This window comes from Hemicordylus capensis, chromosome 2, assembly GCF_027244095.1.
Source record: "Hemicordylus capensis ecotype Gifberg chromosome 2, rHemCap1.1.pri, whole genome shotgun sequence".
Lineage (NCBI taxonomy): Eukaryota > Metazoa > Chordata > Lepidosauria > Squamata > Cordylidae > Hemicordylus > Hemicordylus capensis.
This window is the reverse complement of record NC_069658.1, coordinates 139,248,531-139,264,253: the sequence shown is the minus strand read 5'-3', so window position 1 is coordinate 139,264,253 and position 15,723 is coordinate 139,248,531. Positions and strand designations below refer to the sequence as shown.

General features: G+C 46.6%; 1 protein-coding gene and 1 long non-coding RNA gene across 7 annotated transcripts in view; one reads left to right on the top strand and one right to left on the bottom strand.

The window, feature by feature from the left end:
• The window catches only part of PSD3 (pleckstrin and Sec7 domain containing 3), a 201,216-nt gene extending 200,096 nt beyond the window's left edge, over window positions 1-1,120 (bottom strand). For 2 of the 5 annotated variants that reach the window (XR_008315151.1, XM_053290551.1), the window contains exon 1: window positions 643-1,117. Coding sequence is in view for 4 of the 5 variants with exons in the window: in XM_053290551.1 (XP_053146526.1) it covers window positions 643-663 (21 nt within the window). In the remaining variant the exon portion in view is untranslated. Of the gene's footprint in view, window positions 1-642 lie in introns of all 5 variants that reach the window. The other 3 variants (XM_053290547.1, XM_053290549.1, XM_053290550.1) reach the window with 2 other exon arrangements.
• On the top strand, window positions 1,046-15,021 carry LOC128342754 (uncharacterized). Of its 2 annotated transcripts, XR_008315152.1 has the most exons (3): window positions 1,046-1,436; window positions 3,472-3,628; window positions 14,314-15,021. It is a non-coding gene; the product is annotated as an uncharacterized LOC128342754 (long non-coding RNA). The 2 variants fall into 2 exon arrangements; XR_008315153.1 differs by lacking the exon at window positions 14,314-15,021 and having other exon boundaries at window positions 3,472-4,119.
• Window positions 15,022-15,723: the final 702 nt, after the last annotated feature.

Sequence of the window (15,723 nt, the reverse complement as noted above, 5' to 3'; positions counted from 1 at the left end):
ACCTGGTGTGCTCATGTCAACGAGCAATGGACATTTAAGCTCACATTCTTAACTACTTCACTACACTACAAGCTTTAAAGGTATCCTTAGTACATGTGTATTCTTCTTCCTCTAAGGACCTCAGGACAGCACACATTATTCAGATCCCCTCAACCATTTTATCCTCACAACAGCCCTGCGAGGTAGTGAAGGCAGGCTAAGAGAGAGCGACCGTGTAAGCTTCACGGTCAGACGGGGATCTACAGCTGGGTCTTCTTCACCCACGACACCACGATCGGATAAATCCCTTTGAAATCATGAGGGCATCATCTACTGGAGATGGTGATGTTGCCAACCAAGCCGCAGATGTCTGACAACTGCCCTAGAGAGCATAAAGCCCAAGAAGGTGCACCCAGCCCAGTGGGGGTCATCTATATATTCCTTTCTCTCATTCATTCAAGCACATACACAGTTATCCTTTCCAAGGGCGGGGGAGGAGGGGGGGAGAGAGAAGAGGAAAGAGGCACCAAACTGTGCATAAAGAGAAACTGTTCCCAGGCAGCGAGCGTTTATGTAAGAAAGCCAAACGAATGAGCCCCAGGCATCTCGTGTTACAGGCGAGGCGCGAAGGAGAATGAATAAGCCGCAGACGGAGCTTCTTACCCCAGAAGCGCTTCCTTCCATCTTCCATCTCCCGGCTCTCCTCCTCCTCCCCCTCGGCTACCACAGTGGGGTGGTGGGCTGCCTGCCTCCTCTGGCGCACCGCAGCCCCTCTCCGCTCTTCTTCTCCCACCTGGCTGCCGACGAGCCCTTTCCTTTGTTAGGGGCAAACGCCCCAGCAGCAGCCAAGCCTTCTTCCACCACCGCGGGGCGGCAGGAGAAGCCGGCGAGGGTCCTCCTCCTGGGCTCCCAGAGGCAGCCGCCGCCGCCGCCGCCACATGGGCACGGGGACCTCCTCGCCGCCTGCTGCTGCTGCCAGCCTGCTCACACGGCGGGAGGATGGCATCGGCCAGGGGTAGGCATGACAACAGGAGGGGGCCACGGCATCCAGAGGCGGCCGCCGAACTTCACGCTGGGCAGCGGCACGCAGAAGCTGGCAGGGAAGGAAATTCGATTCTTCTGGGCATGTGCAAAACCTTCAGTGGCTTCTTCCCTTGAAGTGTCTGCACATGTGCAATGGGGGAGAGTGACGCCACAAGGAAAGGCGCTCTGCCCGTACCTTGGGCTTTGAGGAGGAAAAGCTCATCAGAGTGAAAGGGGAGCAGGCAGAGAGAGAGCCGCACGATGCACGTGGGGAAAGTGGCTGCTGGCCCTCTACCCTGCTGCTGCCCAGTGAGTCCTCTTGTTGCCTTCTGATGGGAAGGTGCCAGTGCCGAGCTTGTTTTTTCGGGCAGGGCTCCCTGTGCGTCTCACCTCTGCAAAAGCTTTCCTCGACACATCTCCACGCCAGGAAAAAGGTCAGAGGGTCAGGTTTTGCCTGGCATTGGTGAGGCTGGAAGCGCAGCAGCCCTGCCGGTGGGGGGCGAGAAGCAACCGTCAGCAGCCCCTATTGATATGCATGCGCAGCGCCTCCCTCAAAAGTCAGCCAGCGTGGTGTAGTGGTTAGAGTGCTGGACTCGGACCGGGAGACCCGAGTTCAAATCCCCATTCAGCCATGATAATAGCAGAGTGACTCTGGGCCAGTCGCTTTTCTCTCAGCCTAGCCTACTTCACAGGGTTGTTGTGAAAGAGAAACCCAAGTATGTAGTACACCGCTCTGGGCTCCTTGGAGGAAGAGTGGGATATAAATGTTAATAATAATAATAATAATAAAAGTAAGCCCCACTGTATCCAATTAGAGTTACTCCCAGGAAACTGCATGAGATTTTAGTAGCATGATTAGATAGGGACTCATTCCCTGGGCGCAGGGTGCATGGGTTTCAGTGGAACTTGATTCCAGTTACCCAGTCACTCAGTGGAGGATTTAAGGAGAGGCACAGTAGGCACTTGCCTGTGGCGGCGGCAAAATTTGAGAAGTGGCAAGTTTGGGCCGGAAAGGCCCATAACGGACTGCAGCCGGGGTGTGCATTCCTTTTGGAGAGATGAGGGGAGCTGGAAGGAGCTCTCCCTCACCGCCTCATAGCAATAGTAGCAATAGCAATAGCACTTACATTTATATACCGCTCTATAGCCGGAGCTCTCTAAGCGGTTTACAATGATTTAGCATATTGCCCCCAACATTCTGGGTACTCATTTTACCGACCTCGGAAGGATGGAAGGCTGAGTCAACCTCATCCCTCTGCAGAGCAGCGGGCGTTGCTAAAAGGGGGAAATTTCCCCTCACCTCACCACCACCCTCTCTGCTGCAGCCCCATCCCACCAGCACCGTGCAGGCAGTGGCATTTTAAAGGTAAGGGGGGGCTTTCCCCTCCCCCCCCCACACACTTGCTGCAGCCACCGCTACAGACTTCACTGCCCCCGTCCCACCGCACAGCAGCAGATTTCAGAAAGAAAAAGGGGGGACTTTCCCCTTGCCCCCCTCCTTGCTGGGGGCCAGTGGCTGCCCAGAAAGGGACGGCAAATCCTTGGCCACCTACAGGCAGCAAAAGGCTTACTCCGCCCCTGCAGTCACTGCATTTAAAAAGCAGGACTACTGCAGATGTGGATGGGTACATTTAAGGGCAGGAGAACATCCATGATTTTGTTTATTATTATGTGTTTATCACCATGTAGGAAGGGAGGTACCATATGGATGTGCAGCCTCAAGCAGCAAAATGAGCATCTGTCTCCTTTAGAAAAGATCACAGCTCCAGTCAGGGGCGTAGCAAGGTTGGAGTGGGCCCAGAGACAAGATTTTAAAATGCCCCACTGAAGCTCAGCTCATGAAGTAAATAAATCTTAAATGAGGCTGAATAGTGGTAACAAAAGGCATAGTTAGATATATGTATATATATAACCTATGTGCCACAATAGAACATCATCCTAAATTACTTTTTTAAAGGTTTTGTAAATTGTGGATGATGCAAGTCATGTAATGGTACTAGAGAAAGACATGCTGTTCTGGTAGCTCCAGGTCTTAACACTCACATCAATTTTGGAGGATGAATACGACTGAAGGAAGCCCAGGCAGGTGTGTGGCTGGGGGAGTCAGTCATGTGACTTGCCTCTGGGGGTCCCGCCCCCAGACAACTGTCTCCCCTTGCCCTGTTGTAGTTACGCCCCTGGCTCCAGTCCTATGGAGGAGCTACAGAATGTCTTTGTCTTCCCTTCTGCCATCCTCAGCTCTTCTGATTTTAAAAGGGAGCAGATTCACAACATGCACTTGGAGGAGTGTGTCCATGTCTAGCAATGCACCACATGCAGAGTCATTAATTTGTTGACACAAATGTGACTCACCTTCTCAGAAAGCAAGCCTCCAAGCGTGACAAAAATTAATTGATGCCATATGTATGCATATTTGCAAAGTTTTATTGACACCCCTGCCCTGTATTTATGCAACTTTTGTTTTTGCAGGGAAGGCCTCCTTGGATATTTTTTGGCATCACATAATCAAAGAAAATTAAGAAAATGGACATCACACAGGGATTACCCAGAAGAGCCCTGCTAATTGCCCATAGTCAGCAAAATCAGACTACAGAATTAAGACACCAGGATTGAAAGTCATGTGATTGTGAGCACCATTTGGATTTATTTGGGGCTCTTCTCAATATTTTTTGTTTGTTTATTTATCCTATTTGTATGCCATCTGATATGTACATCATATTTTTATACTACTTGATATGTTTTTATATCGCCTGATACGTACATCTTTTAATTTTCATATTAAGATACTCTTTCCATGGAGGGCAAAAACATTTTTTACAAGGAAAAAATAGAGACTGTAACTGTTTATTTAAAAATCTCATTATTTTAAGTTACGGTAGTAAGGAAATGGACAGATCAGGATAGTGGTCCCCACTTACTGAGTAGAAAATCAGGGTAAGGGTAAAACAGCTCTTTTTAAAAGCAAACTCCCCCCCCTTCATTTCAATATCACTAAACACATAGCAGCTAAACAGAAATTTGCAAGCCAAGCAAAGGGTGGGTTAGAGCAATATCCAAGTGGAATCTTCAGTTTATTATTGAAGTGTCAGCATCAATTAAAAATGAAATTATTTATTTAATTTATTTGTTTATGCATGCATGCATGCATTCATATTTATATAAACTGCTCTGAGCCTGAAAAAGGTTGTGTGTGTGTGTGTGTGTATGAATGATAAATAAATAAAGTCACTAATGAAATCAAATGCTGCTTAGAATATTCATATATTCAGTCAATATAGTTGCAGAAATTTAAAGTACTGGATGCATTTCAAGATGTATCTTCCTCAGCAGCAATATAAATGACAGTAATTCAGTGTATAATATATCCACAATTCAAAATGCTCAGAGCAGCGTTAGCATATATCTCCTCTAGTCTCAGTAAGTGAAGAAAAAGAGTGGAGAGTGAGGGGGAGGAGAGAGAACAAAGCTTTCTTCTCACAAAGTCCTCCCCATGTTTGGTGATGGGAGCAGGATCACATCTGCTGCCCTTGACACCAATGTGATCGCTGCCACCCCACCCCTCACAGAATAGATTATTCTGCTATTGCATTAAATATTTTAGATATTGAGTGTTTTTTGTGTGTTTTTTTGTAATTTGTTTTGTTTTTAAAGACTTTCTGTGGCCAACATGTACCTGAAATCCAAGGAAGGGGAACCATTGTTTGGGGAGGGAAGTTGCAGGGGACATCCTTCTCCTGGCTGCTGCTTTCCCCCTGCAAAGTGTCTCTTTCCTAATGCTGTTTTTCAGAGAAACAGCGATCAGGGCATAAACCTGATTTGGCCTGATGACATGTCACCTGGGCCGAAGTTCCATTGGTCTGAGGGGGTCTTATTCTTGAGTAAAGGTGCTCAGCCACCTTTTTCCGACCCCCAATTCTAATTTTAGGGAAAGCAGAACTCTGGTTTGATGTTTCAGCTGAACCCTTTAAAAGTGCCGTCTAGGCTTCCAGAGACGTCAAAGACTGTATCCTTACAAGCCTCTTTCTGTTGATTTATGTTTTAGTCAAAGGAATTTTCAGAAACCTGGAAGGTGTCTCGTTGGGGCCTGGGGACATTGAGCCCTCTTAAGGTAGCACCATTTACTGCAGCAGTGAGCTGTCTTCAGTTTTTCATGGCCTATTTCAATTTAGGATCCCTATTATTTCAAAGCAAGAGTACATACACAGTATCTCTTAACAGGTAAGGCTTTACAAATTTGTATTAAGTGATCCTGAGTATGCAGTCTTTCATACTCAGGTGGATCGCTTAACACAGATTAGTAAAACAAGAAAGGCCTTGCTGGATCAGACCCAAATCCACCTAATCCTATATTCTCTATAAGAATCCCAGCTATTAGATGATCCACCAGAAAGTGGCCAGTGGTCCCCCAGTGGAACATGATCTGTTTTCAGTCCACCCCTGATTTTTCTTTTTGACTAGCCAACTCTGTCTGTGTGTGTGTGAGTGCATGTGCACGTGCGTGTCTGTGTTCCCTCTTCTGTAAAAGACAAAAGGATTTTCAGATCTCTTTGGGTGGAGTTCAAAATGATAACCAGCACAGACAGGATAGATCATCACATTGTGCCCCAGGGCAAAGTTTTCAAGCCTAGGGTGGAGCCTGTGCCTTGATTTACAACTCTTGCTGCTAGCCTCCAGCCGTGAGTTAGCCAGCTGCAGAGAATGACGCGACAAGCTGATCTGGAAAACTTGCTGTTTGGCCAAACATCTGGCTTTGATTTGGCAAGCAACGGGGTGTTGTAGAATATTGTATTACGTGACACCCTCAATCAGCTAGTTTGCGGATGAATGAACAGCATTAAAAATAATGTCGGCTGCAATGCAAAGAGAGAGACAGGGATAGGAGAGCAAAATCATTTGCACGCCTTATATCACCAATGCCAGATTATGGAATAGTACTAAGCAGTTATACAGTGTGCAATATTTATTTATTTATTCATTCGATTTTTATACTGCCCTTCCAAAATGGTTCAGGGCGGTTTACAATTAAAACAGAAACCATTAAAACCAATATCAATTAAAACAGAAATATAAATATAAACATCAATTAACAATTAAAACATCATAAAAACCAATTAAACAATCAGAACAATTAAAACCCTGAGAACCAGGTTACAGCATTAAAACAATTTAAACTAATTCAAAACCCTGGAAGGCCAGGCCAAACAGATAGGTTTTAAGGGCTCTCCTAAAGGTCAACAAAGAATTAAGATTGCGGATTTCTGTTGGGAGTGCATTCCACAGCCCAGGAGCAGCTACAGAATATAAATTATAATCCTTATATAACAACCATGTAAGGTAGCTCAGTATTATTCCCTTATTGCAGATTTGAGCCGGGTGGGGTTGGGCTGAGGCTGGGAGATAACTGTTTGCCTAATTCAGGGGTAGGCAACTTTCGCACTCCAGATGTTGCTGAACTACGACTCCCAGCATCCCCAGCTATAATGAATTGTGACTCCAGATAATAGAAGTGGTAGTTCAGCAACATTTGGTGTGCCGAAGTTTGCCTACCCCTGGCCTAATTCATGGCAAAGATGAGATTCAAAGCAAATAACTTCCTTACCACATGATCCTTTACTCAGAAGCAGGTCCCACTGTGTTCAGTGGGGATTATTCCCAGGAAACTGTGCAGTGGCGGATTTCAGAAGAGGCAAAGTGTGTGCAGCAAAATTTGGCCTACGGCAGCAAAATTTGAGGAGCGGCAACTGCTGCAGTGAGGGGGGGCAAGGGGAAAGCCCCCCCATTTATCTTTTAAATGCCACTGTGCGGCGGGATGGGGTGGCCGTGGCTGCAGTGGGGAGGGTAATGGGGCGAAGGGAAAGTCCTCCCTTTTAGCAACGCCCACTGCACAGTGGGATGGGGTGACGAGGGCGGTGAGAGAGAGCTCTTTCCAGCTCCCCTCCTCCCTCTGAAATGACTGCACACCCCCATCTGCAGTCCATTATGGGCCTTCCACCGGACGTGGAGAAATGCCCATAATGGACTGCAGACAAGGGTGTGCAGCAAGAACCCCTCCAAGTAAAAATAATAATAATTGAACAATTAGATAAAATCATTTTTAAAGTGTTCTTCATTGTAAAGTCTGGGGGCCAGTGGTGGCCCCCATCAACCCTAGGTGTGGCTCCCTCTTTCTTGTTTGTTTGGCTGTGTGAAGCTTCAGCCAAAGCTGAACAATCTGATCAGTCCCCCAGGCTGGCTCCAAGCAGAGATGCTCATTCTTACCATGCGGCGCTGAGTTTTGCTGTGTGTCTGTCCTTGAAAGGAAAAGAGCCCTCTTGAGCCTCTGCCCTATCTTGGAAGGTGTGCGCAGAGCTTTCATTCTTGAGCTCTTAAGAGAGGGGTCCAGCTCTCTTAAAGCACCCTCCCAGCATGGAGAGAAGTGTAGTTCTGTGCAGAGGTCAGCACAGTGGGAAATGGCTCTCACCAGAGGTGGAACTATAATTGAGCCAAAGTGTGCGATGAACACAGGCCACCACTAGGGAGAGACATGCCCAACAGACTTAAATTGGATAATTTCCCCTTAAGGATCAATGGGAAACTAAAAATATTAATAATTCCAGAATGGCTGGACAAAGAGTTCTCAAAATTCATATGGAGGTAACACATTAACTGTGCACACCTCGAAGGAGATCAATCCACCCACTGATTTTTAATAATTCTTTTTAAAAATCAAAAACATTTTTTAAAAATTCATTAAAAATCAGCAGGGTGGACTGATCTCATAAGAACAGCCCTGCTGAATCAGGCCCAAGGCCCATCTAGTCCAGCATCCTGTTTCACACAGTGGCCCACCAGATGCCACTGGAAGCCTACAGCAGAAGTTGAGGGCATGCCCTCCCTCCTGCTGTTACTCCCTGCAACTGGTACTCAGAGGCATCCTGCCTTTGAGGCTGGAGGTGGCCTACTAGCTCTCCGACTAGTAGCCATTGATAGACCTCTCCTCCATGAAGTTATCTAAGCCCCTCTTAAAGCCATCCAGATTTTCTTGTTGCAAGTGTGTACACTTCATGCTACTATCATTTTCTGCCTCCGTATGGATTTTGATAACTTTCTGCCCAGCCATTCTGGATTTATAACATGGGGTGTTGCTCCTTTTCTATGAAGGCAAGGGACAGTGTCCTCCAAATTCAGGTTTGAATGATGCTCAGCGTGGGGGCTTCATTTCTAGTACTTTCTGAAACCTTCTACCATGAAACAAAGCAGTTATGACGCTTTTAAACAAATTTAAAAATTCATTAAACAGTGAGCCAATATCCGTGAAACCCTGCATAGTTAATGTTAGCATGATGTAGGAACACCATGTCAAATTTCAGAGCTTTCTGCCCAGCCATTCAGGAATTAATAAACTTCTTGTGTTTTCCATTTATCCTGATGGGGAAATTATCCGATGGGGCCAATTATCCAATGGGAAATTATCCAATTCTAGTACATGGTTCCCTTCAGAGCCTGTTACACCACTGGCTCTCACACTGAAGGTTTTTGCCCAAGTGGCTCCTGCTTGAAAAACAGTGAAGATCTCTGTCTTAGCTACTATGCAACATTTATTTATTTATATTTATTTATTTTTACACTTGTATCCCGCTTTTCCTCCAAGGAGCTCAGAGTACATGGTTATTTTTATCCTCTCAACAACCCTGTGAGGTAGTTTAGACTGAGAGATACATGACTGGCCCAGAGTCACCCAGTGAGCTTCATGGTTGAATGGGGATTCGAACTCGGGTCTTCCCGGTCCTAGATTTTGCACAATCAGGAACAGCATGAGAAAAAAGGATAAGCATATCCTGCAAGGTTTGTGACCTAGCTGATGTAATCTTCTAATGACTTATGACCAATCAAAATGTGTTGTACTTTGATAGACTTCGGTAGGTAATAAGTAGTCAGGAAATGATGCCAGCTAGGCCAGAGAACCTTGTCAGCAGTGGTTACTGACAGATTAAGAGCAGGAATTATCTTAAGGGAGGAATACTCTGACTTTAAGCACATCCGGTTAAAAGAATCTCAAGGAGATGGGCCTGGGTGGCCCAGGTGCATTGAGGTCCCCATTACTTGCATGATTAAAGCTGTCTATTGGGTCATGGCCAAACACTCCCATGCGACAGCAGGCTTGTTATGTCCACACTCACTGCAGGCAGGACTCAGGAGCTCAGTGCAAAAAATGAAGGAGAGTCACATTGTCTTTTTGGCTCCTTAGGACTGTCAGGTACAGGAATGGTAGGCACAATTGGCAGCATTCTGTGCCATTCTTAAAGGCACAGGAGCCATATCCAGGACTAGATCAAGCAATTGTGTGCTATGGCTCCCAATCTCACAGCCCCCAAGCTTTTTTCTTAGGCGTGTTGCTTTCCCACCTGCCCTTTCTGAAGGTCCTACATGCCCTTTTCCTTCACTCCTGTGTTTTGAGACTTTTCGGTTCTCTGCCTCTAGGACCCCTCTCCAACTTTTCTAGTCATAAAGATTCCTAACCCAACTCTTCCTTTCACAGGACCTGTGAAATATTTTTAATTCCAGCCTAGCAACTATCCCTTCCCACCGAAAATAGATGATGGATATTCGGTTGTTCCCTAAGCAACTGGAATGTTAACATCAACCAATCAGTGTTGGAGTCTTCACTGCCACACGCATAATACAATCTCTATCTATATATTTAATTCTCCTAGGCATACTCATCGCTAATCCCATGCGTGGCAGCTCTCGCAAGAGTTCGGGATAGCAACAGGACGGCCGGGAGGGGGAAAAATGGCGGCGGCAGTTGGCTGGCAAGGAAATAAAACACCAGCGAGTGGCAGAGCAGCCAGCGGGTGGGGAGAAGAGAGCGGGCAGGCAGAAGAGGATGAGCAGCTGGGAAGAAAACAGTGGCAACAGCGGCAGGCAGGAAGGCAAAGCAGGGGGGGAGTGGTGGCGGAGGCTGGCCTGGTGGGGAAACAGCAGCGGAGGGGGGCAGGGAAGAAAGACGGTGGCAAATAGTTAGTGGTTGAAACTGAGGGTTTTTGGAAGTGGCAGGGAGGAGAAGCAGCAGCGGGTGGGGAGGAGAAGCCTGGGGGCCAAGGGAAAACAAACTAGGATGGTGGGGGTGGGGAAAAACTGGGAATGGGTGGGAATGAACTGGGGTGGGGGGGAGAATGAAATGGGGCTGAAGTGGGGGGAGTCACGGAGAACTAGGGGCACAGATGCTCTGTGCCAGGTCAGCTAGTATAGATTATTAGCTGAACCCGCACAGATCATCTGTGTGCTAGGACTGTGTTGCTCTCCTTGCCCCCCACCCCGCTAGAGCCCCTGCTTTATTACTCAGTATCAGCCACCAACTCTCACTCACCCCCTCCCCGCCGCTCGCTCACTCACTTCTTGCTCGCGCTCTCACACCCCTCCCTGCCACATGCTTGCTCACTCGCCCCCTCCCAGCCGCATGCTTGTTCACTCATCCCCTCCCTGAGGCTCACTCACTCTCCCCCTCCCTCCCTGCCCACTCAATCACTCGCCCTCTACCCGCTCCTCTGACCTATCTGCATATGGAATCTCCACTGCCCAATCACTATGATGCTTCTATTCTGTTACATCCGATTGGTAAAGCACTGTGTGGGCAGGGCTTGCCATGCACGACCATAGTGTATTGTATACATAGACTAGCTGACCCCACACAGGGCATCTGTGCAGTTGTGAACTGAGCCTGTGGCATCCCCCCACAGCGCTCTCGCTCGCTCTCCCCCCGCCGCCCGCCCGCTCACTCTCCCCCTGCCGCTCGCTCTCCCCCCGCCGCTCACCTGCTCGCTCTCTCCCCCCCCCCCCATATAGAAGGTCCCAGGTTCAGTCCCTAGCACCTGCAGGTAGAGCTGGGAGAGACTTCTGCCTGAACCCTTGGAGAGCCACTGCCAGTCAGTGTGACAATATTGAGCTAGAGAGACTAATGGTCTGACTCAGCAGCTACCTTTGTTAATGGCAACATTACAGATGGAGCAGCACCTTCCCTAAGAGTTGTTCTCTGACTCAGAATGGAAAATGAGATTGAGTGCATGCATGGTCAGAGTTCAGCAGACCAGGTGTCCAAAAAGAGATATATATTTTTTTATTTCAAATAATATACCGCCCTTCCTGAAGTGGCTCAGCGTGCTTTACATTAAAATCAAAAACACAATAAAACAATTAAAATCCATACACATTTAAACCAGATTACATTTCATTAAAATTAAGGTGAAACCAAGCTGAAGAGATGGGTCTTTAAGGCTCTCCTGAGGCCTCCAAGGAAGACAGTTCTCTCATATCCACGGGGAGCACATTCCACAACCTAGGGGCAGCAACTGAGAAGGCCCGATCCCAGGTTGCCACCTAATGAACTGGGGCTTCTTGGTTTGGTTTGGTAATCCATGTGTTAAATTCACTTCCAGTATGGAACTCATCCATTACTTTTTCATTCATTTCATAATTCCCTTTTTTATTTCCCACTAGCCGACCCCACACAGAGCATCTGTGCGCTCTTTGGGGCCGGCGGTTACCTCTCCCCCCCCCCTTCTGCCGTAGTGTCTACTTACGGGCCCAGCCACCTCTCCTCCCCATTGTCACTTCTGCCCCCCCTTTCTTTCCCCCCTCCTGAGCCTTGCCTCCGCGGCCAGGCCGGACCCGCCACCTCTGACCTCCATGGCTGACCTCTGACCTCCATGGCTGGGCCGCCGCCGCAGCAACCAATCCTCCTGGGTGCGCCTCAGCCAATCAGGCGCGTCCACCACACAGCCAATCAGCTGGGCTCTGGGACACGCATTCCATGGCACACCCAGGAGAATTAATATAATAGATTGCTTTCAGTAGGACTGCTGAGACAAGTGGGTCCCCAGCGAGGGATGGCTTTTGCCTCCTCTGCAGCCATTTCTGGGGATCAGGATGCTTACATTGTCCATAGCATCGAATGGAACAGCATTGCTCTATTAGTGTCTACAACACTCTGTATCCCCAAAAATGATGGTAGAGGGCAAAAGCCCAGACCTCTCAGGGGACCCTTTTGCTTCAACAGGTTGCCTATCAATCTCCTGGGGGTGGTCCTCTACCCCCAGCAGTCATTTCCGGGGGGGGGGTTGTTTAAATCCCCACCTGAATGAACTGATTAGGGTACCCAATTCATTATTCATTTGGAGCCCTGCTCAATCGTTTTGGAACAGATGGAGAATAAACTGCATGGGCCCAATTCAGACATGTTTTCTATGTCTTCTGAAATGAATACACACCTCCTATAGAATTGGGAGAAAACTTCTAGGAAGCAGAAGAGTTGTTTCTGAATGCTCCTTGAGAAAGCACATAATCACTGAGCCAATTCCAAATCTGAAGAGAGTTTGCCCATCACTGCTTTGCATTGTCCCAACTGTACCGATGGGAAGGATGGCAAATATTTCCGCTAAAACTCAAAATGAGGCAAAATGTATGGGGGAAACAATTGATCCCATATGTGATCATCAGAGTTATATGTATGTAGACCAAGCTGCTGGCTTGCTTGCTTCTGAGCTGTCATCCCTAACAAAGGGCTGCTATAGTCACAGTATCCGTGTGGAAAAGCTGATTCACAGCGAAAAACTGATTCCCACAAAGATGAGCCAGTATCTTTCACACACGCTTCTGAAACACGTGCAGGGGGGCTGTTCTCCTGTGGATACTAGCCCATGCTTACAGCTGCCATACCACAAGCTTTCAAACAGCTACCAAGTGGTTCTTCCCCTCGTCCGCTTTCCAAGTTTCCACTCTAGAAACAAGTGGTATCTTTTAGACTAGAGCAACATGCTGGTCTTGTGGTAGACCAGAGCTGGTCTTGTGGTAGCAAGCATGACTTGTCCCCTTAGCTAAGCATGATCTGCCCTGGTTGCATTTGAATGGGAGACTTGATGTGTGAGAACTGTAAGATATTCCCTTAAGGTGATGGATCCCTTCCGGGAAGAGCATCTAGATTCCAAGTTCCCTCCCTGGCATCTCCAAAATAGGGCTGAGAGAGATTCCTGTCTGCAGCCTCAGAGAAGTCGCTGCCAGTCTGTGTAGACAATACTGAGCTAGATGGACCAATGGTCTGACTCAGTAGTATATGGCAGCTTCCTATGTTCCTATGTTCCTAACAGACTCATTAGGTGGTAAAGTCCTGAATAGTAGACTCACTGCACCACTAGACTGCAGGTGATGGGGGGACATCTTAGTTGTTTGTTTTGTTAACAATATATATCATTTTTCAACCATAATGGCTGACTGGCTATTGAATGCTCTCCAATGTACACAGTCCTCTGCAAATAGAAAACTTGCCAAATAGAAACAGTTCAATTCACAAAACAAAAACACAACACAACACCTTGCCCGCTTTCTGCTGATGTGTGGGAAAACAAAGGATTTTTTAAATGGCTTTGTTTCACCCAGAAACATTGATCGCCCCACATCAGGTCTGTAGAACTTTCTGAGCATGGCGTTCAATTAAGCTTTATGAATACCAGACGCTGATACTGTTAGCACATTCCTCTCAAATTCAACTGCTAGCTCAGGATTTTATTGCACGTCCCATGATGCATGGTTGTTGCAGCATAAAACTCGGGAAGCTGGTATGCTACATAAAGGTCAGAGCTTTGTTATATGAAAGCAGAGATGCGATAGACTCCACTGAATAGGGCACACTGAGTGAGGATGAGGGAGACACGCAACAAAGCAAGCAGATGGTGCACCCTCCCTATGCAAAAAGCAACCTCCTCATCATTTATTTATTTATTTATTCATGCATGCATTCATCAAACTTATATACTGCCCAAACGTTTGTCTCTGGCGGTTAACATAAAACAATTAAAACACATATAAAAGTTAAACCAAATCAACAGTTTAAAATCTGTCATGAAGAATAAAGGGTCATAAGCAGGGCTGTCCTTAGAGCGGGTCCCTAAGGGGCAAATCAGCCAGTGCGGGGAGGGGGGGGGGCTTCCAGTTAATCCTAATGGGTGTTAAAAGAGCCCATGCTTTTATGTATCCCAGGGCGGTCACCATGCCGTAAGGACAGCCCTGGTCATAAGCCTCAGAGGAAACAGAACAAGAGTTAAATTGTGGATGCATTCACACCTACCCTCTCCGACAGCAGTGGTTTATTCCAGCAGTCAAGTGCTTCTCTTCTGGACGGTCTACACTACCATCACCGAAGGGATAGCAAAGGACTTCAGTTTCCTTTGGTGCATCTACACCTGCTGAGATGAATGGCTTCTTTACTGTACGAAAGGGTAGATGCATTCATACCTTCTTGTGTGAAATGTTTCTTAAACAAATTTTTATTAAATCCAGGAAGCCAGGGACTAGGATCAGAACCTCCAAGATGGAGTGATGGGAGATTTACGCCTCCTGTGTGTGGTGGTGTGAGCATTCGATTGGGTACTAAAGTAAGGTAGGGATTTTTACTTGACTCAGATGTCCATTTATTGAAATGTCTAATTTGCATAATCTCAAACATTTAAACAGAAGTATCTTTTTAAGCAAATTAAAAACATAGTACAGCAAAGCATGATCCAGTGCTCCATGCAAGCAGGGGCTTCCTATTTTTCTCTCCGTGAAGATACAGGAGGATCCTCTAAAGCACCCCCGAGGCATTCCCCTGATAACAGGGGAATGCTTCTTTAGAACAGGGAAGCTTCTTTAGGGGTGGAGCTTCATGTGTTGTACTTTGGAGCCACTGGGTCACAGCCCAGAAATGTAATGAATGCAAAGTCCTTACCCCTGTACTGGCTTATTCCAGTATCTTGCAATGCTTCTAGACACTGGACTTCATGTATCTCCTACAAAGGGGAAATCCCAATTGTAGACATCCCCAAAGATCATAATTAAACGTTGTTCTTAGAAATGTTACTTTTATTACTGATTTATGTTTGTAGTATGTATTAGGCTTTTAATATCTACTGTCACTTTGGTTTTAAAATGTAATTTGTAATCACGCCTCTTACTTTACTTTACTACTGCTACTTTGATTTCAAACTTGTATTATGGAATCACCCCTCATATGGTGGTCTATGACCGTAATAAAGATTGATTGATTGAACTTTGTTCTTAAGTGTTAATTATTACTGACTTACACTTCATCTCACACATGCACAAAGAGAGAGAGTGAAAACGAAAGACAATATATACAGGCAAATGTGACTGTATTTCAACCGTCCTGCTGGAAGACTGGTTGTGCAGATATTGTACAAACGCAAGCAAAATTGCTCACTTTTTTTGCTGATACTACAAAACCATGTCATTAGCAGGCAGTGACCAATAGAAGGAGCTGCCCACACAGCAAAGAGACCAACTTAATAATGGTTGAGCCATCAGTCATACCAGTGAACAATGTACTTCATGCCACCATATTTGGAATCCTGACCATGAGCAAAACTGGAACAAAAAGTAAGGTTGTCCACAAGGTTGCCCACTTGCAACTCAAAGCTTAACGTGTCCACCATCTTGAATCAGGATAGATGACATCATTACAAATACACCATTGAGGTGTCCCCAAGTGTCCCTACAGCTATACCAAATTTGGTTTGAATCGGTTAGGGGGTCCACAGGTTAGCCCATGTGCCTCAAACAGTCACACATCCACCATCTTGAACTGGCATCATTACGGACTGTGCCAATGAGGTGTCCCTATATGAACCTACAGTTGTAGCAAATTTGGTTCTAATCAGTCCAGGCATTGCAAAGTTAATAGAGGGGACACAC